The 25,113-nt window shown below is 38.4% G+C and overlaps 7 protein-coding genes and 3 pseudogenes across 7 annotated transcripts; 6 read left to right on the forward strand and 4 right to left on the reverse strand.

Annotated features, from left to right (window-relative positions):
• Positions 1–987: 987 nt before the first annotated feature.
• LOC149887793 (histone H3) lies at positions 988–1,398 on the forward strand. Its single transcript, XM_090088881.1, has one exon. The coding sequence runs from the start codon at positions 988–990 to the stop codon at positions 1,396–1,398; it is 411 nt and encodes a 136-aa protein (XP_089945007.1).
• Positions 1,399–6,610: 5,212 nt separating this feature from the next.
• LOC149887794 (histone H2A, orphon) lies at positions 6,611–7,000 on the reverse strand. Its single transcript, XM_090088882.1, has one exon. It carries the CDS (start codon positions 6,998–7,000, stop codon positions 6,611–6,613), a length of 390 nt encoding a protein of 129 aa, XP_089945008.1.
• A 293-nt stretch (positions 7,001–7,293) lies between these two features.
• Positions 7,294–7,698, forward strand: LOC149887795 (late histone H2B.L4 pseudogene; annotated as a pseudogene).
• A 1,591-nt stretch (positions 7,699–9,289) lies between these two features.
• Positions 9,290–9,700, forward strand: LOC149887796 (histone H3). The gene has a single exon (XM_090088884.1). The coding sequence runs from the start codon at positions 9,290–9,292 to the stop codon at positions 9,698–9,700; it is 411 nt and encodes a 136-aa protein (XP_089945010.1).
• Positions 9,701–15,060: 5,360 nt separating this feature from the next.
• LOC149887797 (histone H2A, orphon) lies at positions 15,061–15,450 on the reverse strand. Its single transcript, XM_090088885.1, has one exon. The coding sequence runs from the start codon at positions 15,448–15,450 to the stop codon at positions 15,061–15,063; it is 390 nt and encodes a 129-aa protein (XP_089945011.1).
• Positions 15,451–15,743: 293 nt separating this feature from the next.
• LOC149887798 (late histone H2B.L4 pseudogene) lies at positions 15,744–16,148 on the forward strand (annotated as a pseudogene).
• Positions 16,149–17,739: 1,591 nt separating this feature from the next.
• LOC149887799 (histone H3) lies at positions 17,740–18,150 on the forward strand. Its single transcript, XM_090088886.1, has one exon. The coding sequence runs from the start codon at positions 17,740–17,742 to the stop codon at positions 18,148–18,150; it is 411 nt and encodes a 136-aa protein (XP_089945012.1).
• A 4,822-nt stretch (positions 18,151–22,972) lies between these two features.
• On the reverse strand, positions 22,973–23,362 carry LOC149887800 (histone H2A, orphon). Its single transcript, XM_090088887.1, has one exon. The coding sequence runs from the start codon at positions 23,360–23,362 to the stop codon at positions 22,973–22,975; it is 390 nt and encodes a 129-aa protein (XP_089945013.1).
• A 294-nt stretch (positions 23,363–23,656) lies between these two features.
• Positions 23,657–24,061, forward strand: LOC149887801 (late histone H2B.L4 pseudogene; annotated as a pseudogene).
• Positions 24,062–24,797: 736 nt separating this feature from the next.
• Positions 24,798–25,109, reverse strand: LOC149887802 (histone H4). Its single transcript, XM_090088888.1, has one exon. The coding sequence runs from the start codon at positions 25,107–25,109 to the stop codon at positions 24,798–24,800; it is 312 nt and encodes a 103-aa protein (XP_089945014.1).
• Between the last annotated feature and the right edge of the window lie 4 nt (positions 25,110–25,113).

Here is a 25,113-nt window from a genome sequence, read left to right on the forward strand (position 1 = left end):
TGGTAAACTAAACCGTTTTTACACACCCCCTCTGCTTATCGCGGTGCAGCGTTCAAGTTCTAGATTGCCTATTAACGTTTAAAACAGATGTGTGGCTATAAAAATAGCCGTTTTTGATTGCTGAGGTGTTCCCCTTTTAACCACCAAAGCCGTACAATGTGCGACCTTGTCTTTTTAATGCGTAGACAACGTCCATAGCGGTGACTGTCTTTCTCTTGGCATGCTCTGTGTATGTTACAGCGTCGCGAATAACGTTTTCCAAAAAGACTTTTAGAACGCCTCGAGTCTCCTCGTAGATAAGTCCAGAGATACGCTTAACACCACCGCGACGAGCTAGACGACGTATGGCGGGCTTTGTGATTCCTTGGATGTTATCACGTAAAATCTTGCGATGACGCTTTGCGCCTCCTTTTCCAAGTCCTTTTCCTCCTTTACCGCGACCAGACATGATTAAAATTGTTTGAAGTTCAATTACTGTCTTTTTGCGTTTCTTTTTGTTTTTATTATGCGCTGGAAGCGCGACTTTTACCCTACATAGATGGAAACATCTTCGTCAAACAACCAATCGCAACGGTCCTTCGTCAAAAAGCCATCTGAACCAAAAAAACAAAAAAAAAAAAAACCAAAACAAACTGCCTTGTTTTTAACGCGCGTTTTCGCATTTAACGCTTTTATCCGTTCGCAAACAGAGCAGAAAAGTTTCTTTTCGGAATTCCACTACGTCGACCTGTCTTTGAAGTGTTTAAAAAAGCAGAAATTGTAGAGGCGAGACAAACGCGCTCTCTTTTCCCGTAGCCAAAAAACACGCCTACGTGGCCTTAATGCCTTATTTTGCATTTGTACTTGAACCAATCAAAGAGCACTTTCTTAGCACCAATCAGAATGCAGCTTTAAGTCGCGGCAAAGTCTAAAAATGTCAACAAAACGCGTTAAATTGAAAAACTTCAAAAGTTCAACTTAAACTGATAAGTGTAAGCGTAACTTACAATGGCCCGCACAAAACAAACAGCTAGAAAATCTACCGGCGGTAAAGCACCGAGAAAGCAGCTGGCAACAAAAGCAGCAAGAAAGAGTGCCCCGGCTACCGGCGGAGTAAAGAAACCCCACAGATACCGACCCGGTACCGTAGCTTTGAGAGAGATCCGAAGATACCAAAAATCGACAGAGCTCCTAATCAGAAAACTACCCTTCCAGCGATTGGTTCGCGAAATAGCTCAAGATTTCAAGACTGACTTGCGTTTCCAAAGCACCGCCGTCATGGCCTTACAAGAAGCTTCAGAAGCCTACTTAGTGGGTCTCTTCGAAGATACCAACTTGTGCGCCATCCATGCAAAGCGTGTCACTATTATGCCAAAAGACATTCAGTTGGCGAGAAGAATCAGAGGAGAGCGAGCTTAAAAAATGGTGCTTCTAAACAAAACGGCTATTTTCATAGCCACAAATCTGTTAAAAACGTTGTCGGCTTAGTGCCTTAAAACAAAACAAAACAAAAAAAAAAAACAACAAACAAACAAACACAAAGTAAACAAGTTCTACGCCTGGAACTTTGTTTTTAGAAAGATGTGTGGCTATGAAAATAGCCGTTTGACAAAAAGCGGGGTAGGTTAGGTTATTTCTTTTCCACTTTTGCGATGGTTTTCTTGGCTGCAGCTTTCTTCTTAGGTGTCGCTTTCACTTTCTTTACTGCGGGCTTTTTAGCAACCGGTTTCTGGGCGCTCTTTTTTGCGGGAGTCACTTTTTTCTTAGGAGTAGCTTTTTTCACTTTCTCTTTTTGTGCGACTTTTTTCACTGACGCAGCTTTCTTTTTTGGCGTGCTCTTCTTTTCAGCAGGCTTCTTTACTTCTTTGGCTTCTTTTTTGTGCTTCTTGGCGACTGCAGCAGGCTTCTTTAACGGTTTGGGCTTAGCTGCAATTCTAAAAGAACCCGACGCGCCAGTTCCTTTCACTTGTACGAGCTCGCCAGCAACCACCATGCGCTTTAAATTAATCTTGACTTGCGAATCGACGTTTTCACCCACCTTGTTGTTGGCCTTGACGTGCTTGGCGATAGCTTGTCTTGACGACCCTTTGCGTTCTTTAAGCGAATTAATAGCATCGACAATCATCGCCTTGTAGGGAGCATGATCAGCAGGCTTTTTAGGCGCAGACTTCTTTGTGGCCTTTTTCGGAGATGCAGCTTCAGTCATTTTTTTTTTGTCGTGTTTCAGAGAAACGTTGCGTTCGTTTTTATAAAACTTCTAGATGTTTAGATGTTTTTATTTTTCAAGCGGAGTTTTATGCGGACTGTCGAGGAGACTTTTTTTTTTTTTTTTTTGCTCCACCGTCAGACTGCAAAGTGTGTTTTCGTGTTGACAGGCAAACCTCCACAGCTCGCGTCTCTCGCTCTCTTAAAGCTTCATTAGTTTTGAAATCTTCTAAAGAATAGTGACGCTTTGTAAATTGCGGCGTTTCGGTGCCACAGCATGTTAGAAGCGAAAGGTATCGCATCAAAACATCGAAAAAATAGTCTTTAAAAGCAATCGAGTGCGCGCATGGCCAAATAACATCAGCGCTACTTACTCTGGACAAAGCAGCTTAATTTCATCAAGAAACTGAACCATATGGCTTCCCAAAAAAGCTTATGCCAATCTCTTCTAAGCATTTGGTACCATACAAACTCAATAGAGGCGAAGGGCACAAACACGCGCGATTGCTGGAATATTTAATGCGTTAGCAACGCGTACTAACGACGATTTTTAGTTCAGACCAATTCTTTTTCTAAACACAGAGACACAACAAAGAACATTCCATGAAAAAGGAACACTATGTTGTGCTTATTCGTGTTCGTTAACAAAAACGATCGAAGGCTAAAACTGCGATAACGCAGTCAACATATATAAAGTCGCGGACACTAGAAAAAAAGGAAAAACTTAGCAACCTGAAAGTTCTGGACATCGTAAAAAAAAAAAATAAATAAAAAATAAAATTCATTATGGAAGGTAACGGTAAAAAAACGTTTGAGGAGATAAGAGAATGAGTGACGAATGCACAATACGGGGTCCATTCGGTTCTTCGTCTTCATAGTCATCGTTCGAGCGAAGCTTGGTGTTTTCTTTACAATTGTGCAGTCTTGGGAAGGCATGCAACTTTTGTTCAAGTTCATAAAGGCAAAACTGAATTAGAATATGGCGATTTTAAAAGATGCTCTACATTTCCGTTTGCTTTTCAAAGTGCAAATTTCGCTTTTGATTTCATGCGCTCATAACTGGCATTTCAAAAATGACACTTTAACACTCGTGAAAAGTGAATTTGGCGGCTTTTGCATGATGCAAAGTTATTAAAATCGCGCGAGGCATCAGTTATAAGGTGTTCACAACCGAAGTTATTGCAGATCAATTCCATCTCTCGTTTTTTCATTTTCAGAAAAGTTCATTTTTCTCCGCTTTATAACATCATAACCATTAGGCTTAGCTGCTTTAGCCTTAGCGAGGTCCTTGACATTAGAAAAGCACCAGTTGGAATTTTATTTTTGCTAAAAATAAAGGCTAACAAATGCAACAGAAATATCTATCTTGCAAGGAACTCGTTCATAATTGAAAAACAAATACAAAGTCAGCTACTTAGTTAGTTAGTTAGTTAGTTAGTTAGTTAGTTAGTTAGTTAGTTAGTTAGTTAGTTAGTTAGTTAGTTAGTTAGTTAGTTAGTTAGTTAGTTAGTTAGTTAGTTAGTTAGTTAGTTAGTTAGTTAGTTAGTTAGTTAGTTAGTTAGTTAGTCTCTCAGTGAGTTAGTTGGTTAGTTAGTTAGTTAGTTAGTTAGTTAGTTAGTTAGTTAGTTAGTTAGTTAGTTAGTTAGTTAGTTAGTTAGTTAGTTAGTTAGTTAGTTAGTTAGTTAGTTAGTTAGTTAGTTAGTTAGTTAGTTAGTTAGTTAGTTAGTTAGTTAGTTAGTTAGTTAGTTAGTTAGTCAGTTAGTTAGTTAGTTAGTTAGTTAGTTAGTTAGTTAGTTAGTTAGTCTCTCAGTGAGTTAGTTGGTTAGTTAGTTAGTTAGTTAGTTAGTTAGTTAGTTAGTTAGTTAGTTAGTTAGTTAGTTAGTTAGTTAGTCTCTCAGTGAGTTAGTTGGTTAGTTAGTTAGTTAGTTAGTTAGTTAGTTAGTTAGTTAGTTAGTTAGTTAGTTAGTTAGTTAGTTAGTCTCTCAGTGAGTTAGTTGGTTAGTTAGTTAGTTAGTTAGTTAGTTAGTTAGTTAGTTAGTTAGTTAGTTAGTTAGTTAGTTAGTCTCTCAGTGAGTTAGTTGGTTAGTTAGTTAGTTAGTTAGTTAGTTAGTTAGTTAGTTAGTTAGTTAGTTAGTTAGTTAGTTAGTCTCTCAGTGAGTTAGTTGGTTAGTTAGTTAGTTAGTTAGTTAGTTAGTTAGTTAGTTAGTTAGTTAGTTAGTTAGTTAGTTAGTCTCTCAGTGAGTTAGTTGGTTAGTTAGTTAGTTAGTTAGTTAGTTAGTTAGTTAGTTAGTTAGTTAGTTAGTTAGTTAGTTAGTCTCTCAGTGAGTTAGTTGGTTAGTTAGTTAGTTAGTTAGTTAGTTAGTTAGTTAGTTAGTTAGTTAGTTAGTTAGTTAGTCTCTCAGTGAGTTAGTTAGTTAGTTAGTTAGTTAGTTAGTTAGTTAGTTAGTTAGTTAGTCTCTCAGTGAGTTAGTTGGTTAGTTAGTTAGTTAGTTAGTTAGTTAGTTAGTTAGTTAGTTAGTTAGTTAGTTAGTTAGTTAGTCTCTCAGTGAGTTAGTTGGTTAGTTAGTTAGTTAGTTAGTTAGTTAGTTAGTTAGTTAGTTAGTTAGTTAGTTAGTTAGTTAGTCTCTCAGTGAGTTAGTTGGTTAGTTAGTTAGTTAGTTAGTTAGTTAGTTAGTTAGTTAGTTAGTTAGTTAGTTAGTTAGTTAGTCTCTCAGTGAGTTAGTTGGTTAGTTAGTTAGTTAGTTAGTTAGTTAGTTAGTTAGTTAGTCTCTCAGTGAGTTAGTTGGTTAGTTAGTTAGTTAGTTAGTTAGTTAGTTAGTTAGTTAGTTAGTTAGTTAGTTAGTTAGTTAGTTAGTTAGTTAGTTAGTTAGTTAGTTAGTTAGTTGGTTAGTTAGTTAGTTAGTTAGTCAATCAGTTAGTTAGTTAGTTAGTTAGTTAGTCAGTCAGTTAGTTAGTTAGTCAGTCAGTCAGTTAGTTGGTTAGTCAGTCAGTTAGTTAGTCATTCAGTTAGTTAGTTTGTATCTTAGTTAGTTTGTTAGGTACTAAGTTAGGCAGATACGTGAAAAATGACGATAGATGACGATAAATGAGGACAATAATTAAAATGTAGCTACTTTGTAAAATCTTATTACTTTAACTAAAGTTTTAGTACTTTGTTAAAATAGCATGAGAACTAACGCTACCCCACAAGCTTTTTAAAGTTCTTTTTTAAGGTTTCAGCAACCCATCCGACGTTGCGAGAAACACCTGATAGTTACTGTGAAAAAAGGTATTGGCCAACAACTCGACTGTCGCGTTTTATTCTTTCCGGGGTTTTAGGGACGGGTCATTTAGAAAACAAAATGTAAAAGAACTAGAGCGTCGTAACTTTGTTATATGTTGAGTTTTGTGCCCGTCGCAAGTTTGACGTGTTTTAATTGAAGGAATGTTTAGTTCTAGCTTTACGTTTTTTTCCTTTAATGTAAAATAAAGGGTTGTCTGCGCATGCTGTGATTTTTGTTTCGACTTTGTCAAGTGTTATGACTTTGATCATTTGCTTTATTTCGAAGTGTCTCAAGAGTGTGTCAGCTTGGAGTATGTATGAGTTTTCGACAGCGGACGTCTTTGTCTTTACCCCTCTTGTTTGTTAGACATGACGTGCAATGACCCGTTCACTTCTTTTCGTTGACGTTTTTTTTCGCATTTCAAAAAACTACTGACCAAGAGAACGTGCGCAGAAGAAAAATGACAAGGTAAAACCAACAACAAAAAACCATGCAATTAAGGATTACACACAGACAAACACGCAAGTGTAAAAAACGGAAATTTTTTTTTTTTTTTTTTTTTTTCGTGCTGCCGCTTTTTTGTTTGTTTTTTTTTGTTTTGTTTTGTTTTTGTTGCTGCTGCTGATGCTAATGCCGTCACTGCTGCTTAACCTCGCTCTTTGTTTTTTTCTCCGCTAAATATACTTTTTTGCTGAAATCCTAAGGGAGCTAAATTCTTACGGAGGCGCTTAAATCTTCTTTGTTATTTTCCTACAGCCTATAGATGGTCGCCAATCTGGGCACGTGCGTGTTCACTTTTTATTCAAGTTACGTTGGATCCTTTCAAAACTTGGAATCTTGAACATGCACGTGACCTGTGAGGTAACCGAACTGTTTTTTCTCCCTCAGGTTATAACTTAAAACGTTTCAAAGATGGCGTGTAAACCCCACCATGTATTTTTTTGTAACGGGATGCGTGTGCTCTTTTTATCCCCTAACAGCTTTAAAAAGAGATTTTGAACCCCCCTCCCCTCCCTTCCTTACACACACACACACACACACACACACACACACACACTTCTTTATATTCTCCTTAGTGTGTTTAAGCTCATGCCGTCATGTTTTTAACAGATGTGTGGCTATGAAAATAGCCTTTATTTTTTATCTTGTGTTCAGAGTACCGTTTATTTGGCTGCTGGTTTTGGAACCTTTTCGTTCTTCTTGGGAAGCAAAACGGCTTGTATGTTTGGCAGCACACCGCCACTGGCTATAGTAACACCTGACAACAACTTGTTCAACTCTTCGTCATTGCGAACAGCTAACTGTAAGTGTCGAGGAATGATTCTAGCTTTCTTATTGTCACGAGCAGCGTTACCGGCCAACTCCAAAATTTCGGCGGAGAGATACTCCAAAACAGCAGCTAAATAGACAGGTGCGCCTGAACCGATGCGATTGGCGTAGTGTCCTTTGCGCAAAAATCGGTGAACACGACCGACTGGAAACTGAAGTCCGGCTCTGAACGATCGAGTCTTTGCCTTGGCTTTAGCTTTTCCTCCTTTTCCACGTCCTGACATTTTAATTTCTTACACTGAGAAACAACGAGAGACAACCTAGAGATATTTGTGCGCGCTTTGAAATCAACTTACAAAATTCCTTTTTCTTATCAAAAACATTTGGTCTCGAACTGCACTTTTTTTAACGAATAGAAAAACTCGTCAAACAATGCGCAAATTAGTTAATCTTTGAAGAACCAATGAGCTTGCGAGAAACAGAAATGTTCTCGAATTGGAGACCACAACTGCGCTTTATATAGGAAGTGATTCGGTTGCTTGTAATTTCAAATTTCAATTCTCTAAAACTCGTCGACATGTCTGACGCTCCAAAGGCCGGAGGAAAACAAGCGCCCAAGGTGGCCAAAAAGGGGGAAAAACGCGCTGGTAAGAAAGGCGGCAAGATCGCTGGTACTGGAGACAAAAAGCGCAAGAGAAAGAGGCGAGAATCCTACGCCATTTACATTTACAACGTCTTGAAGCAAGTTCACCCTGATGTTGGTGTTTCTTCCAAAGCGATGAGCATCATGAATTCTTTCGTCAACGACATTTTTGAAAGAATCGCTTCAGAAGCTTCACGACTAGCCCTCCAAAACAAGAAATCAACCATCTCTTCGCGTGAAATTCAAACAGCTGTGCGCCTCTTACTTCCCGGTGAGTTGGCCAAACACGCAGTGAGCGAAGGCACCAAGGCTGTTACTAAGTACACCAGCAGTAAATAGATGGAGCGCTATCTAAACGGCTATTTTCATAGCCACACATCTTGTAAAAGCATTGTACGCATTAGAACGCCTTAAATTGTAGTAGAGAGAAAGTACTTAAAATGCAATAGCTAGGCAGCCATTGTTTGCTCGTTTTAAATTGCGACACCGCGTCTAAAGAGCGAGCGCTTTTCTAGACTTGCTTTTTTTGATGTTTAAACGTATAGCTTTTGCATCCACTTTGGATACAAAAAGTTATTACAGTAGGTAAACGCGTGAGAAAATCTTTCAACAACTACTTGAGCGCCACCTTTTTGCTTTTGATCAAAACCTTAGCCCTTATGACCCACCCATCGTTATTATTTGCTGCTACTACCACACTTTTGCTCCTTTTTTCTTTTTTCTTTTTTTTTTTTTTTTTCAAATGTATTGCGCGCATCTTTAGGAAATCAGACTTAAAGCAGCGCTTTAGATAAAAATCACCTTTCTAGCCCGATGATGGTGAGCAAAACACTTTATGTGTCAAGCGTCTACTCTAAACACTCAGTTAAACTATGCCTCGCTAAAAAACATTACTTAGAAATCAATTCAATTGCTTTTCATTTCGATTGAAACAAACTGAAACTGGTAAACTAAACCGTTTTTACACACCCCCTCTGCTTATCGCGGTGCAGCGTTCAAGTTCTAGATTGCCTATTAACGTTTAAAACAGATGTGTGGCTATAAAAATAGCCGTTTTTGATTGCTGAGGTGTTCCCCTTTTAACCACCAAAGCCGTACAATGTGCGACCTTGTCTTTTTAATGCGTAGACAACGTCCATAGCGGTGACTGTCTTTCTCTTGGCATGCTCTGTGTATGTTACAGCGTCGCGAATAACGTTTTCCAAAAAGACTTTTAGAACGCCTCGAGTCTCCTCGTAGATAAGTCCAGAGATACGCTTAACACCACCGCGACGAGCTAGACGACGTATGGCGGGCTTTGTGATTCCTTGGATGTTATCACGTAAAATCTTGCGATGACGCTTTGCGCCTCCTTTTCCAAGTCCTTTTCCTCCTTTACCGCGACCAGACATGATTAAAATTGTTTGAAGTTCAATTACTGTCTTTTTGCGTTTCTTTTTGTTTTTATTATGCGCTGGAAGCGCGACTTTTACCCTACATAGATGGAAACATCTTCGTCAAACAACCAATCGCAACGGTCCTTCGTCAAAAAGCCATCTGAACCAAAAAAACAAAAAAAAAAAAAACCAAAACAAACTGCCTTGTTTTTAACGCGCGTTTTCGCATTTAACGCTTTTATCCGTTCGCAAACAGAGCAGAAAAGTTTCTTTTCGGAATTCCACTACGTCGACCTGTCTTTGAAGTGTTTAAAAAAGCAGAAATTGTAGAGGCGAGACAAACGCGCTCTCTTTTCCCGTAGCCAAAAAACACGCCTACGTGGCCTTAATGCCTTATTTTGCATTTGTACTTGAACCAATCAAAGAGCACTTTCTTAGCACCAATCAGAATGCAGCTTTAAGTCGCGGCAAAGTCTAAAAATGTCAACAAAACGCGTTAAATTGAAAAACTTCAAAAGTTCAACTTAAACTGATAAGTGTAAGCGTAACTTACAATGGCCCGCACAAAACAAACAGCTAGAAAATCTACCGGCGGTAAAGCACCGAGAAAGCAGCTGGCAACAAAAGCAGCAAGAAAGAGTGCCCCGGCTACCGGCGGAGTAAAGAAACCCCACAGATACCGACCCGGTACCGTAGCTTTGAGAGAGATCCGAAGATACCAAAAATCGACAGAGCTCCTAATCAGAAAACTACCCTTCCAGCGATTGGTTCGCGAAATAGCTCAAGATTTCAAGACTGACTTGCGTTTCCAAAGCACCGCCGTCATGGCCTTACAAGAAGCTTCAGAAGCCTACTTAGTGGGTCTCTTCGAAGATACCAACTTGTGCGCCATCCATGCAAAGCGTGTCACTATTATGCCAAAAGACATTCAGTTGGCGAGAAGAATCAGAGGAGAGCGAGCTTAAAAAATGGTGCTTCTAAACAAAACGGCTATTTTCATAGCCACAAATCTGTTAAAAACGTTGTCGGCTTAGTGCCTTAAAACAAAACAAAACAAAAAAAAAAAACAACAAACAAACAAACACAAAGTAAACAAGTTCTACGCCTGGAACTTTGTTTTTAGAAAGATGTGTGGCTATGAAAATAGCCGTTTGACAAAAAGCGGGGTAGGTTAGGTTATTTCTTTTCCACTTTTGCGATGGTTTTCTTGGCTGCAGCTTTCTTCTTAGGTGTCGCTTTCACTTTCTTTACTGCGGGCTTTTTAGCAACCGGTTTCTGGGCGCTCTTTTTTGCGGGAGTCACTTTTTTCTTAGGAGTAGCTTTTTTCACTTTCTCTTTTTGTGCGACTTTTTTCACTGACGCAGCTTTCTTTTTTGGCGTGCTCTTCTTTTCAGCAGGCTTCTTTACTTCTTTGGCTTCTTTTTTGTGCTTCTTGGCGACTGCAGCAGGCTTCTTTAACGGTTTGGGCTTAGCTGCAATTCTAAAAGAACCCGACGCGCCAGTTCCTTTCACTTGTACGAGCTCGCCAGCAACCACCATGCGCTTTAAATTAATCTTGACTTGCGAATCGACGTTTTCACCCACCTTGTTGTTGGCCTTGACGTGCTTGGCGATAGCTTGTCTTGACGACCCTTTGCGTTCTTTAAGCGAATTAATAGCATCGACAATCATCGCCTTGTAGGGAGCATGATCAGCAGGCTTTTTAGGCGCAGACTTCTTTGTGGCCTTTTTCGGAGATGCAGCTTCAGTCATTTTTTTTTTGTCGTGTTTCAGAGAAACGTTGCGTTCGTTTTTATAAAACTTCTAGATGTTTAGATGTTTTTATTTTTCAAGCGGAGTTTTATGCGGACTGTCGAGGAGACTTTTTTTTTTTTTTTTTTGCTCCACCGTCAGACTGCAAAGTGTGTTTTCGTGTTGACAGGCAAACCTCCACAGCTCGCGTCTCTCGCTCTCTTAAAGCTTCATTAGTTTTGAAATCTTCTAAAGAATAGTGACGCTTTGTAAATTGCGGCGTTTCGGTGCCACAGCATGTTAGAAGCGAAAGGTATCGCATCAAAACATCGAAAAAATAGTCTTTAAAAGCAATCGAGTGCGCGCATGGCCAAATAACATCAGCGCTACTTACTCTGGACAAAGCAGCTTAATTTCATCAAGAAACTGAACCATATGGCTTCCCAAAAAAGCTTATGCCAATCTCTTCTAAGCATTTGGTACCATACAAACTCAATAGAGGCGAAGGGCACAAACACGCGCGATTGCTGGAATATTTAATGCGTTAGCAACGCGTACTAACGACGATTTTTAGTTCAGACCAATTCTTTTTCTAAACACAGAGACACAACAAAGAACATTCCATGAAAAAGGAACACTATGTTGTGCTTATTCGTGTTCGTTAACAAAAACGATCGAAGGCTAAAACTGCGATAACGCAGTCAACATATATAAAGTCGCGGACACTAGAAAAAAAGGAAAAACTTAGCAACCTGAAAGTTCTGGACATCGTAAAAAAAAAAAATAAATAAAAAATAAAATTCATTATGGAAGGTAACGGTAAAAAAACGTTTGAGGAGATAAGAGAATGAGTGACGAATGCACAATACGGGGTCCATTCGGTTCTTCGTCTTCATAGTCATCGTTCGAGCGAAGCTTGGTGTTTTCTTTACAATTGTGCAGTCTTGGGAAGGCATGCAACTTTTGTTCAAGTTCATAAAGGCAAAACTGAATTAGAATATGGCGATTTTAAAAGATGCTCTACATTTCCGTTTGCTTTTCAAAGTGCAAATTTCGCTTTTGATTTCATGCGCTCATAACTGGCATTTCAAAAATGACACTTTAACACTCGTGAAAAGTGAATTTGGCGGCTTTTGCATGATGCAAAGTTATTAAAATCGCGCGAGGCATCAGTTATAAGGTGTTCACAACCGAAGTTATTGCAGATCAATTCCATCTCTCGTTTTTTCATTTTCAGAAAAGTTCATTTTTCTCCGCTTTATAACATCATAACCATTAGGCTTAGCTGCTTTAGCCTTAGCGAGGTCCTTGACATTAGAAAAGCACCAGTTGGAATTTTATTTTTGCTAAAAATAAAGGCTAACAAATGCAACAGAAATATCTATCTTGCAAGGAACTCGTTCATAATTGAAAAACAAATACAAAGTCAGCTACTTAGTTAGTTAGTTAGTTAGTTAGTTAGTTAGTTAGTTAGTTAGTTAGTTAGTTAGTTAGTTAGTTAGTTAGTTAGTTAGTTAGTTAGTTAGTTAGTTAGTTAGTTAGTTAGTTAGTTAGTTAGTTAGTTAGTTAGTTAGTTAGTTAGTTAGTTAGTCTCTCAGTGAGTTAGTTGGTTAGTTAGTTAGTTAGTTAGTTAGTTAGTTAGTTAGTTAGTTAGTTAGTTAGTTAGTTAGTTAGTTAGTTAGTTAGTTAGTTAGTTAGTTAGTTAGTTAGTTAGTTAGTTAGTTAGTTAGTTAGTTAGTTAGTTAGTTAGTTAGTTAGTCTCTCAGTGAGTTAGTTGGTTAGTTAGTTAGTTAGTTAGTTAGTTAGTTAGTTAGTTAGTTAGTTAGTTAGTTAGTTAGTTAGTCTCTCAGTGAGTTAGTTGGTTAGTTAGTTAGTTAGTTAGTTAGTTAGTTAGTTAGTTAGTTAGTTAGTTAGTTAGTTAGTCTCTCAGTGAGTTAGTTGGTTAGTTAGTTAGTTAGTTAGTTAGTTAGTTAGTTAGTTAGTTAGTTAGTTAGTTAGTTAGTTAGTTAGTTAGTCTCTCAGTGAGTTAGTTGGTTAGTTAGTTAGTTAGTTAGTTAGTTAGTTAGTTAGTTAGTTAGTTAGTTAGTTAGTTAGTTAGTCTCTCAGTGAGTTAGTTGGTTAGTTAGTTAGTTAGTTAGTTAGTTAGTTAGTTAGTTAGTTAGTTAGTTAGTTAGTTAGTCTCTCAGTGAGTTAGTTGGTTAGTTAGTTAGTTAGTTAGTTAGTTAGTTAGTTAGTTAGTTAGTTAGTTAGTTAGTTAGTTAGTCTCTCAGTGAGTTAGTTGGTTAGTTAGTTAGTTAGTTAGTTAGTTAGTTAGTTAGTTAGTTAGTTAGTTAGTTAGTTAGTTAGTTAGTTAGTCTCTCAGTGAGTTAGTTGGTTAGTTAGTTAGTTAGTTAGTTAGTTAGTTAGTTAGTTAGTTAGTTAGTTAGTTAGTTAGTTAGTCTCTCAGTGAGTTAGTTGGTTAGTTAGTTAGTTAGTTAGTTAGTTAGTTAGTTAGTTAGTTAGTTAGTTAGTTAGTTAGTTAGTCTCTCAGTGAGTTAGTTGGTTAGTTAGTTAGTTAGTTAGTTAGTTAGTTAGTTAGTTAGTTAGTTAGTTAGTTAGTTAGTCTCTCAGTGAGTTAGTTGGTTAGTTAGTTAGTTAGTTAGTTAGTTAGTTAGTTAGTTAGTTAGTTAGTTAGTTAGTTAGTTAGTTAGTTAGTCTCTCAGTGAGTTAGTTGGTTAGTTAGTTAGTTAGTTAGTTAGTTAGTTAGTTAGTTAGTTAGTTAGTTAGTTAGTTAGTTAGTCTCTCAGTGAGTTAGTTGGTTAGTTAGTTAGTTAGTTAGTTAGTTAGTTAGTTAGTTAGTTAGTTAGTTAGTTAGTTAGTCTCTCAGTGAGTTAGTTGGTTAGTTAGTTAGTTAGTTAGTTAGTTAGTTAGTTAGTTAGTTAGTTAGTTAGTTAGTTAGTTAGTCTCTCAGTGAGTTAGTTGGTTAGTTAGTTAGTTAGTTAGTTAGTTAGTTAGTTAGTTAGTTAGTTAGTTAGTTAGTTAGTTAGTTAGTTAGTTAGTTAGTTAGTTAGTTGGTTAGTTAGTTAGTTAGTTAGTCAATCAGTTAGTTAGTTAGTTAGTTAGTTAGTCAGTCAGTTAGTTAGTTAGTCAGTCAGTCAGTTAGTTGGTTAGTCAGTCAGTTAGTTAGTCATTCAGTTAGTTAGTTTGTATCTTAGTTAGTTTGTTAGGTACTAAGTTAGGCAGATACGTGAAAAATGACGATAGATGACGATAAATGAGGACAATAATTAAAATGTAGCTACTTTGTAAAATCTTATTACTTTAACTAAAGTTTTAGTACTTTGTTAAAATAGCATGAGAACTAACGCTACCCCACAAGCTTTTTAAAGTTCTTTTTTAAGGTTTCAGCAACCCATCCGACGTTGCGAGAAACACCTGATAGTTACTGTGAAAAAAGGTATTGGCCAACAACTCGACTGTCGCGTTTTATTCTTTCCGGGGTTTTAGGGACGGGTCATTTAGAAAACAAAATGTAAAAGAACTAGAGCGTCGTAACTTTGTTATATGTTGAGTTTTGTGCCCGTCGCAAGTTTGACGTGTTTTAATTGAAGGAATGTTTAGTTCTAGCTTTACGTTTTTTTCCTTTAATGTAAAATAAAGGGTTGTCTGCGCATGCTGTGATTTTTGTTTCGACTTTGTCAAGTGTTATGACTTTGATCATTTGCTTTATTTCGAAGTGTCTCAAGAGTGTGTCAGCTTGGAGTATGTATGAGTTTTCGACAGCGGACGTCTTTGTCTTTACCCCTCTTGTTTGTTAGACATGACGTGCAATGACCCGTTCACTTCTTTTCGTTGACGTTTTTTTTCGCATTTCAAAAAACTACTGACCAAGAGAACGTGCGCAGAAGAAAAATGACAAGGTAAAACCAACAACAAAAAACCATGCAATTAAGGATTACACACAGACAAACACGCAAGTGTAAAAAACGGAAATTTTTTTTTTTTTTTTTTTTTTTCGTGCTGCCGCTTTTTTGTTTGTTTTTTTTTGTTTTGTTTTGTTTTTGTTGCTGCTGCTGATGCTAATGCCGTCACTGCTGCTTAACCTCGCTCTTTGTTTTTTTCTCCGCTAAATATACTTTTTTGCTGAAATCCTAAGGGAGCTAAATTCTTACGGAGGCGCTTAAATCTTCTTTGTTATTTTCCTACAGCCTATAGATGGTCGCCAATCTGGGCACGTGCGTGTTCACTTTTTATTCAAGTTACGTTGGATCCTTTCAAAACTTGGAATCTTGAACATGCACGTGACCTGTGAGGTAACCGAACTGTTTTTTCTCCCTCAGGTTATAACTTAAAACGTTTCAAAGATGGCGTGTAAACCCCACCATGTATTTTTTTGTAACGGGATGCGTGTGCTCTTTTTATCCCCTAACAGCTTTAAAAAGAGATTTTGAACCCCCCTCCCCTCCCTTCCTTACACACACACACACACACACACACACACACACACACTTCTTTATATTCTCCTTAGTGTGTTTAAGCTCATGCCGTCATGTTTTTAACAGATGTGTGGCTATGAAAATAGCCTTTATTTTTTATCTTGTGTTCAGAGTACCGTTTATTTGGCTGCTGGTTTTGGAACCTTTTCGTTCTTCTTGGGAAGCAAAACGGCTTGTATGTTTGGCAGCACACCGCCACTGGCTATAGTAACACCTGACAACAACTTGTTCAACTCTTCGTCATTGCGAACAGCTAACTGTAAGTGTCGAGGAATGATTCTAGCTTTCTTATTGTCACGAGCAGCGTTACCGGCCAACTCCAAAATTTCGGCGGAGAGATACTCCAAAACAGCAGCTAAATAGACAGGTGCGCCTGAACCGATGCGATTGGCGTAGTGTCCTTTGCGCAAAAATCGGTGAACACGACCGACTGGAAACTGAAGTCCGGCTCTGAACGATCGAGTCTTTGCCTTGGCTTTAGCTTTTCCTCCTTTTCCACGTCCTGACATTTTAATTTCTTACACTGAGAAACAACGAGAGACAACCTAGAGATATTTGTGCGCGCTTTGAAATCAACTTACAAAATTCCTTTTTCTTATCAAAAACATTTGGTCTCGAACTGCACTTTTTTTAACGAATAGAAAAACTCGTCAAACAATGCGCAAATTAGTTAATCTTTGAAGAACCAATGAGCTTGCGAGAAACAGAAATGTTCTCGAATTGGAGACCACAACTGCGCTTTATATAGGAAGTGATTCGGTTGCTTGTAATTTCAAATTTCAATTCTCTAAAACTCGTCGACATGTCTGACGCTCCAAAGGCCGGAGGAAAACAAGCGCCCAAGGTGGCCAAAAAGGGGGAAAAACGCGCTGGTAAGAAAGGCGGCAAGATCGCTGGTACTGGAGACAAAAAGCGCAAGAGAAAGAGGCGAGAATCCTACGCCATTTACATTTACAACGTCTTGAAGCAAGTTCACCCTGATGTTGGTGTTTCTTCCAAAGCGATGAGCATCATGAATTCTTTCGTCAACGACATTTTTGAAAGAATCGCTTCAGAAGCTTCACGACTAGCCCTCCAAAACAAGAAATCAACCATCTCTTCGCGTGAAATTCAAACAGCTGTGCGCCTCTTACTTCCCGGTGAGTTGGCCAAACACGCAGTGAGCGAAGGCACCAAGGCTGTTACTAAGTACACCAGCAGTAAATAGATGGAGCGCTATCTAAACGGCTATTTTCATAGCCACACATCTTGTAAAAGCATTGTACGCATTAGAACGCCTTAAATTGTAGTAGAGAGAAAGTACTTAAAATGCAATAGCTAGGCAGCCATTGTTTGCTCGTTTTAAATTGCGACACCGCGTCTAAAGAGCGAGCGCTTTTCTAGACTTGCTTTTTTTGATGTTTAAACGTATAGCTTTTGCATCCACTTTGGATACAAAAAGTTATTACAGTAGGTAAACGCGTGAGAAAATCTTTCAACAACTACTTGAGCGCCACCTTTTTGCTTTTGATCAAAACCTTAGCCCTTATGACCCACCCATCGTTATTATTTGCTGCTACTACCACACTTTTGCTCCTTTTTTCTTTTTTCTTTTTTTTTTTTTTTTTCAAATGTATTGCGCGCATCTTTAGGAAATCAGACTTAAAGCAGCGCTTTAGATAAAAATCACCTTTCTAGCCCGATGATGGTGAGCAAAACACTTTATGTGTCAAGCGTCTACTCTAAACACTCAGTTAAACTATGCCTCGCTAAAAAACATTACTTAGAAATCAATTCAATTGCTTTTCATTTCGATTGAAACAAACTGAAACTGGTAAACTAAACCGTTTTTACACACCCCCTCTGCTTATCGCGGTGCAGCGTTCAAGTTCTAGATTGCCTATTAACGTTTAAAACAGATGTGTGGCTATAAAAATAGCCGTTTTTGATTGCTGAGGTGTTCCCCTTTTAACCACCAAAGCCGTACAATGTGCGACCTTGTCTTTTTAATGCGTAGACAACGTCCATAGCGGTGACTGTCTTTCTCTTGGCATGCTCTGTGTATGTTACAGCGTCGCGAATAACGTTTTCCAAAAAGACTTTTAGAACGCCTCGAGTCTCCTCGTAGATAAGTCCAGAGATACGCTTAACACCACCGCGACGAGCTAGACGACGTATGGCGGGCTTTGTGATTCCTTGGATGTTATCACGTAAAATCTTGCGATGACGCTTTGCGCCTCCTTTTCCAAGTCCTTTTCCTCCTTTACCGCGACCAGACATGATTAAAATTGTTTGAAGTTCAATTACTGTCTTTTTGCGTTTCTTTTTGTTTTTATTATGCGCTGGAAGCGCGACTTTTACCCTACATAGATGGAAACATCTTCGTCAAACAACCAATCGCAACGGTCCTTCGTCAAAAAGCCATCTGAACCAAAAAAACAAAAAAAAAAAAAACCAAAACAAACTGCCTTGTTTTTAACGCGCGTTTTCGCATTTAACGCTTTTATCCGTTCGCAAACAGAGCAGAAAAGTTTCTTTTCGGAATTCCACTACGTCGACCTGTCTTTGAAGTGTTTAAAAAAGCAGAAATTGTAGAGGCGAGACAAACGCGCTCTCTTTTCCCGTAGCCAAAAAACACGCCTACGTGGCCTTAATGCCTTATTTTGCATTTGTACTTGAACCAATCAAAGAGCACTTTCTTAGCACCAATCAGAATGCAGCTTTAAGTCGCGGCAAAGTCTAAAAATGTCAACAAAACGCGTTAAATTGAAAAACTTCAAAAGTTCAACTTAAACTGATAAGTGTAAGCGTAACTTACAATGGCCCGCACAAAACAAACAGCTAGAAAATCTACCGGCGGTAAAGCACCGAGAAAGCAGCTGGCAACAAAAGCAGCAAGAAAGAGTGCCCCGGCTACCGGCGGAGTAAAGAAACCCCACAGATACCGACCCGGTACCGTAGCTTTGAGAGAGATCCGAAGATACCAAAAATCGACAGAGCTCCTAATCAGAAAACTACCCTTCCAGCGATTGGTTCGCGAAATAGCTCAAGATTTCAAGACTGACTTGCGTTTCCAAAGCACCGCCGTCATGGCCTTACAAGAAGCTTCAGAAGCCTACTTAGTGGGTCTCTTCGAAGATACCAACTTGTGCGCCATCCATGCAAAGCGTGTCACTATTATGCCAAAAGACATTCAGTTGGCGAGAAGAATCAGAGGAGAGCGAGCTTAAAAAATGGTGCTTCTAAACAAAACGGCTATTTTCATAGCCACAAATCTGTTAAAAACGTTGTCGGCTTAGTGCCTTAAAACAAAACAAAACAAAAAAAAAAAACAACAAACAAACAAACACAAAGTAAACAAGTTCTACGCCTGGAACTTTGTTTTTAGAAAGATGTGTGGCTATGAAAATAGCCGTTTGACAAAAAGCGGGGTAGGTTAGGTTATTTCTTTTCCACTTTTGCGATGGTTTTCTTGGCTGCAGCTTTCTTCTTAGGTGTCGCTTTCACTTTCTTTACTGCGGGCTTTTTAGCAACCGGTTTCTGGGCGCTCTTTTTTGCGGGAGTCACTTTTTTCTTAGGAGTAGCTTTTTTCACTTTCTCTTTTTGTGCGACTTTTTTCACTGACGCAGCTTTCTTTTTTGGCGTGCTCTTCTTTTCAGCAGGCTTCTTTACTTCTTTGGCTTCTTTTTTGTGCTTCTTGGCGACTGCAGCAGGCTTCTTTAACGGTTTGGGCTTAGCTGCAATTCTAAAAGAACCCGACGCGCCAGTTCCTTTCACTTGTACGAGCTCGCCAGCAACCACCATGCGCTTTAAATTAATCTTGACTTGCGAATCGACGTTTTCACCCACCTTGTTGTTGGCCTTGACGTGCTTGGCGATAGCTTGTCTTGACGACCCTTTGCGTTCTTTAAGCGAATTAATAGCATCGACAATCATCGCCTTGTAGGGAGCATGATCAGCAGGCTTTTTAGGCGCAGACTTCTTTGTGGCCTTTTTCGGAGATGCAGCTTCAGTCATTTTTTTTTTGTCGTGTTTCAGAGAAACGTTGCGTTCGTTTTTATAAAACTTCTAGATGTTTAGATGTTTTTATTTTTCAAGCGGAGTTTTATGCGGACTGTCGAGGAGACTTTTTTTTTTTTTTTTTTGCTCCACCGTCAGACTGCAAAGTGTGTTTTCGTGTTGACAGGCAAACCTCCACAGCTCGCGTCTCTCGCTCTCTTAAAGCTTCATTAGTTTTGAAATCTTCTAAAGAATAGTGACGCTTTGTAAATTGCGGCGTTTCGGTGCCACAGCATGTTAGAAGCGAAAGGTATCGCATCAAAACATCGAAAAAATAGTCTTTAAAAGCAATCGAGTGCGCGCATGGCCAAATAACATCAGCGCTACTTACTCTGGACAAAGCAGCTTAATTTCATCAAGAAACTGAACCATATGGCTTCCCAAAAAAGCTTATGCCAATCTCTTCTAAGCATTTGGTACCATACAAACTCAATAGAGGCGAAGGGCACAAACACGCGCGATTGCTGGAATATTTAATGCGTTAGCAACGCGTACTAACGACGATTTTTAGTTCAGACCAATTCTTTTTCTAAACACAGAGACACAACAAAGAACATTCCATGAAAAAGGAACACTATGTTGTGCTTATTCGTGTTCGTTAACAAAAACGATCGAAGGCTAAAACTGCGATAACGCAGTCAACATATATAAAGTCGCGGACACTAGAAAAAAAGGAAAAACTTAGCAACCTGAAAGTTCTGGACATCGTAAAAAAAAAAAATAAATAAAAAATAAAATTCATTATGGAAGGTAACGGTAAAAAAACGTTTGAGGAGATAAGAGAATGAGTGACGAATGCACAATACGGGGTCCATTCGGTTCTTCGTCTTCATAGTCATCGTTCGAGCGAAGCTTGGTGTTTTCTTTACAATTGTGCAGTCTTGGGAAGGCATGCAACTTTTGTTCAAGTTCATAAAGGCAAAACTGAATTAGAATATGGCGATTTTAAAAGATGCTCTACATTTCCGTTTGCTTTTCAAAGTGCAAATTTCGCTTTTGATTTCATGCGCTCATAACTGGCATTTCAAAAATGACACTTTAACACTCGTGAAAAGTGAATTTGCCGGCTTTTGCATGATGCAAAGTTATTAAAATCGCGCGAGGCATCAGTTATAAGGTGTTCACAACCGAAGTTATTGCAGATCAATTCCATCTCTCGTTTTTTCATTTTCAGAAAAGTTCATTTTTCTCCGCTTTATAACATCATAACCATTAGGCTTAGCTGCTTTAGCCTTAGCGAGGTCCTTGACATTAGAAAAGCACCAGTTGGAATTTTATTTTTGCTAAAAATAAAGGCTAACAAATGCAACAGAAATATCTATCTTGCAAGGAACTCGTTCATAATTGAAAAACAAATACAAAGTCAGCTACTTAGTTAGTTAGTTAGTTAGTTAGTTAGTTAGTTAGTTAGTTAGTTAGTTAGTTAGTTAGTTAGTTAGTTAGTTAGTTAGTTAGTTAGTTAGTTAGTTAGTTAGTTAGTTAGTTAGTTAGTTAGTTAGTTAGTTAGTTAGTCTCTCAGTGAGTTAGTTGGTTAGTTAGTTAGTTAGTTAGTTAGTTAGTTAGTTAGTTAGTTAGTTAGTTAGTTAGTTAGTTAGTTAGTTAGTTAGTTAGTTAGTTAGTTAGTTAGTTAGTTAGTTAGTTAGTTAGTTAGTTAGTTAGTTAGTTAGTTAGTTAGTTAGTTAGTTAGTTAGTTAGTCAGTTAGTTAGTTAGTTAGTTAGTTAGTTAGTTAGTTAGTTAGTTAGTCTCTCAGTGAGTTAGTTGGTTAGTTAGTTAGTTAGTTAGTTAGTTAGTTAGTTAGTTAGTTAGTTAGTTAGTTAGTTAGTTAGTTAGTTAGTCTCTCAGTGAGTTAGTTGGTTAGTTAGTTAGTTAGTTAGTTAGTTAGTTAGTTAGTTAGTTAGTTAGTTAGTTAGTTAGTTAGTTAGTTAGTCTCTCAGTGAGTTAGTTGGTTAGTTAGTTAGTTAGTTAGTTAGTTAGTTAGTTAGTTAGTTAGTTAGTTAGTTAGTTAGTTAGTCTCTCAGTGAGTTAGTTGGTTAGTTAGTTAGTTAGTTAGTTAGTTAGTTAGTTAGTTAGTTAGTTAGTTAGTTAGTTAGTTAGTCTCTCAGTGAGTTAGTTGGTTAGTTAGTTAGTTAGTTAGTTAGTTAGTTAGTTAGTTAGTTAGTTAGTTAGTTAGTTAGTCTCTCAGTGAGTTAGTTGGTTAGTTAGTTAGTTAGTTAGTTAGTTAGTTAGTTAGTTAGTTAGTTAGTTAGTTAGTTAGTTAGTCTCTCAGTGAGTTAGTTGGTTAGTTAGTTAGTTAGTTAGTTAGTTAGTTAGTTAGTTAGTTAGTTAGTTAGTTAGTTAGTCTCTCAGTGAGTTAGTTGGTTAGTTAGTTAGTTAGTTAGTTAGTTAGTTAGTTAGTTAGTTAGTTAGTTAGTTAGTTAGTTAGTTAGTTAGTTAGTTAGTTAGTTAGTTGGTTAGTTAGTTAGTTAGTTAGTCAATCAGTTAGTTAGTTAGTTAGTTAGTTAGTCAGTCAGTTAGTTAGTTAGTCAGTCAGTCAGTTAGTTGGTTAGTCAGTCAGTTAGTTAGTCATTCAGTTAGTTAGTTTGTATCTTAGTTAGTTTGTTAGGTACTAAGTTAGGCAGATACGTGAAAAATGACGATAGATGACGATAAATGAGGACAATAATTAAAATGTAGCTACTTTGTAAAATCTTATTACTTTAACTAAAGTTTTAGTACTTTGTTAAAATAGCATGAGAACTAACGCTACCCCACAAGCTTTTTAAAGTTCTTTTTTAAGGTTTCAGCAACCCATCCGACGTTGCGAGAAACACCTGATAGTTACTGTGAAAAAAGGTATTGGCCAACAACTCGACTGTCGCGTTTTATTCTTTCCGGGGTTTTAGGGACGGGTCATTTAGAAAACAAAATGTAAAAGAACTAGAGCGTCGTAACTTTGTTATATGTTGAGTTTTGTGCCCGTCGCAAGTTTGACGTGTTTTAATTGAAGGAATGTTTAGTTCTAGCTTTACGTTTTTTTCCTTTAATGTAAAATAAAGGGTTGTCTGCGCATGCTGTGATTTTTGTTTCGACTTTGTCAAGTGTTATGACTTTGATCATTTGCTTTATTTCGAAGTGTCTCAAGAGTGTGTCAGCTTGGAGTATGTATGAGTTTTCGACAGCGGACGTCTTTGTCTTTACCCCTCTTGTTTGTTAGACATGACGTGCAATGACCCGTTCACTTCTTTTCGTTGACGTTTTTTTTCGCATTTCAAAAAACTACTGACCAAGAGAACGTGCGCAGAAGAAAAATGACAAGGTAAAACCAACAACAAAAAACCATGCAATTAAGGATTACACACAGACAAACACGCAAGTGTAAAAAACGGAAATTTTTTTTTTTTTTTTTTTTTTTCGTGCTGCCGCTTTTTTGTTTGTTTTTTTTTGTTTTGTTTTGTTTTTGTTGCTGCTGCTGATGCTAATGCCGTCACTGCTGCTTAACCTCGCTCTTTGTTTTTTTCTCCGCTAAATATACTTTTTTGCTGAAATCCTAAGGGAGCTAAATTCTTACGGAGGCGCTTAAATCTTCTTTGTTATTTTCCTACAGCCTATAGATGGTCGCCAATCTGGGCACGTGCGTGTTCACTTTTTATTCAAGTTACGTTGGATCCTTTCAAAACTTGGAATCTTGAACATGCACGTGACCTGTGAGGTAACCGAACTGTTTTTTCTCCCTCAGGTTATAACTTAAAACGTTTCAAAGATGGCGTGTAAACCCCACCATGTATTTTTTTGTAACGGGATGCGTGTGCTCTTTTTATCCCCTAACAGCTTTAAAAAGAGATTTTGAACCCCCCTCCCCTCCCTTCCTTACACACACACACACACACACACACACACACACACACACTTCTTTATATTCTCCTTAGTGTGTTTAAGCTCATGCCGTCATGTTTTTAACAGATGTGTGGCTATGAAAATAGCCTTTATTTTTTATCTTGTGTTCAGAGTACCGTTTATTTGGCTGCTGGTTTTGGAACCTTTTCGTTCTTCTTGGGAAGCAAAACGGCTTGTATGTTTGGCAGCACACCGCCACTGGCTATAGTAACACCTGACAACAACTTGTTCAACTCTTCGTCATTGCGAACAGCTAACTGTAAGTGTCGAGGAATGATTCTAGCTTTCTTATTGTCACGAGCAGCGTTACCGGCCAACTCCAAAATTTCGGCGGAGAGATACTCCAAAACAGCAGCTAAATAGACAGGTGCGCCTGAACCGATGCGATTGGCGTAGTGTCCTTTGCGCAAAAATCGGTGAACACGACCGACTGGAAACTGAAGTCCGGCTCTGAACGATCGAGTCTTTGCCTTGGCTTTAGCTTTTCCTCCTTTTCCACGTCCTGACATTTTAATTTCTTACACTGAGAAACAACGAGAGACAACCTAGAGATATTTGTGCGCGCTTTGAAATCAACTTACAAAATTCCTTTTTCTTATCAAAAACATTTGGTCTCGAACTGCACTTTTTTTAACGAATAGAAAAACTCCGTCAAACAATGCGCAAATTAGTTAATCTTTGAAGAACCAATGAGCTTGCGAGAAACAGAAATGTTCTCGAATTGGAGACCACAACTGCGCTTTATATAGGAAGTGATTCGGTTGCTTGTAATTTCAAATTTCAATTCTCTAAAACTCGTCGACATGTCTGACGCTCCAAAGGCCGGAGGAAAACAAGCGCCCAAGGTGGCCAAAAAGGGGGAAAAACGCGCTGGTAAGAAAGGCGGCAAGATCGCTGGTACTGGAGACAAAAAGCGCAAGAGAAAGAGGCGAGAATCCTACGCCATTTACATTTACAACGTCTTGAAGCAAGTTCACCCTGATGTTGGTGTTTCTTCCAAAGCGATGAGCATCATGAATTCTTTCGTCAACGACATTTTTGAAAGAATCGCTTCAGAAGCTTCACGACTAGCCCTCCAAAACAAGAAATCAACCATCTCTTCGCGTGAAATTCAAACAGCTGTGCGCCTCTTACTTCCCGGTGAGTTGGCCAAACACGCAGTGAGCGAAGGCACCAAGGCTGTTACTAAGTACACCAGCAGTAAATAGATGGAGCGCTATCTAAACGGCTATTTTCATAGCCACACATCTTGTAAAAGCATTGTACGCATTAGAACGCCTTAAATTGTAGTAGAGAGAAAGTACTTAAAATGCAATAGCTAGGCAGCCATTGTTTGCTCGTTTTAAATTGCGACACCGCGTCTAAAGAGCGAGCGCTTTTCTAGACTTGCTTTTTTTGATGTTTAAACGTATAGCTTTTGCATCCACTTTGGATACAAAAAGTTATTACAGTAGGTAAACGCGTGAGAAAATCTTTCAACAACTACTTGAGCGCCACCTTTTTGCTTTTGATCAAAACCTTAGCCCTTATGACCCACCCATCGTTATTTGCTGCTACTACCACACTTTTGCTCCTTTTTTCTTTTTTCTTTTTTTTTTTTTTTTTCAAATGTATTGCGCGCATCTTTAGGAAATCAGACTTAAAGCAGCGCTTTAGATAAAAATCACCTTTCTAGCCGATGATGGTGAGCAAAACACTTTATGTGTCAAGCGTCTACTCTAAACACTCAGTTAAACTATGCCTCGCTAAAAAACATTACTTAGAAATCAATTCAATTGCTTTTCATTTCGATTGAAACAAACTGAAACTGGTAAACTAAACCGTTTTTACACACCCCCTCTGCTTATCGCGGTGCAGCGTTCAAGTTCTAGATTGCCTATTAACGTTTAAAACAGATGTGTGGCTATAAAAATAGCCGTTTTTGATTGCTGAGGTGTTCCCCTTTTAACCACCAAAGCCGTACAATGTGCGACCTTGTCTTTTTAATGCGTAGACAACGTCCATAGCGGTGACTGTCTTTCTCTTGGCATGCTCTGTGTATGTTACAGCGTCGCGAATAACGTTTTCCAAAAAGACTTTTAGAACGCCTCGAGTCTCCTCGTAGATAAGTCCAGAGATACGCTTAACACCACCGCGACGAGCTAGACGACGTATGGCGGGCTTTGTGATTCCTTGGATGTTATCACGTAAAATCTTGCGATGACGCTTTGCGCCTCCTTTTCCAAGTCCTTTTCCTCCTTTACCGCGACCAGACATGATT

This window comes from Hydra viridissima, unplaced genomic scaffold (assembly GCF_058129835.1).
Source record: "Hydra viridissima isolate aposymbiotic clone 2 unplaced genomic scaffold, HvirCarnegie_v1 scaffold_5, whole genome shotgun sequence".
In the NCBI taxonomy this organism is placed as follows: domain Eukaryota; kingdom Metazoa; phylum Cnidaria; class Hydrozoa; order Anthoathecata; family Hydridae; genus Hydra; species Hydra viridissima.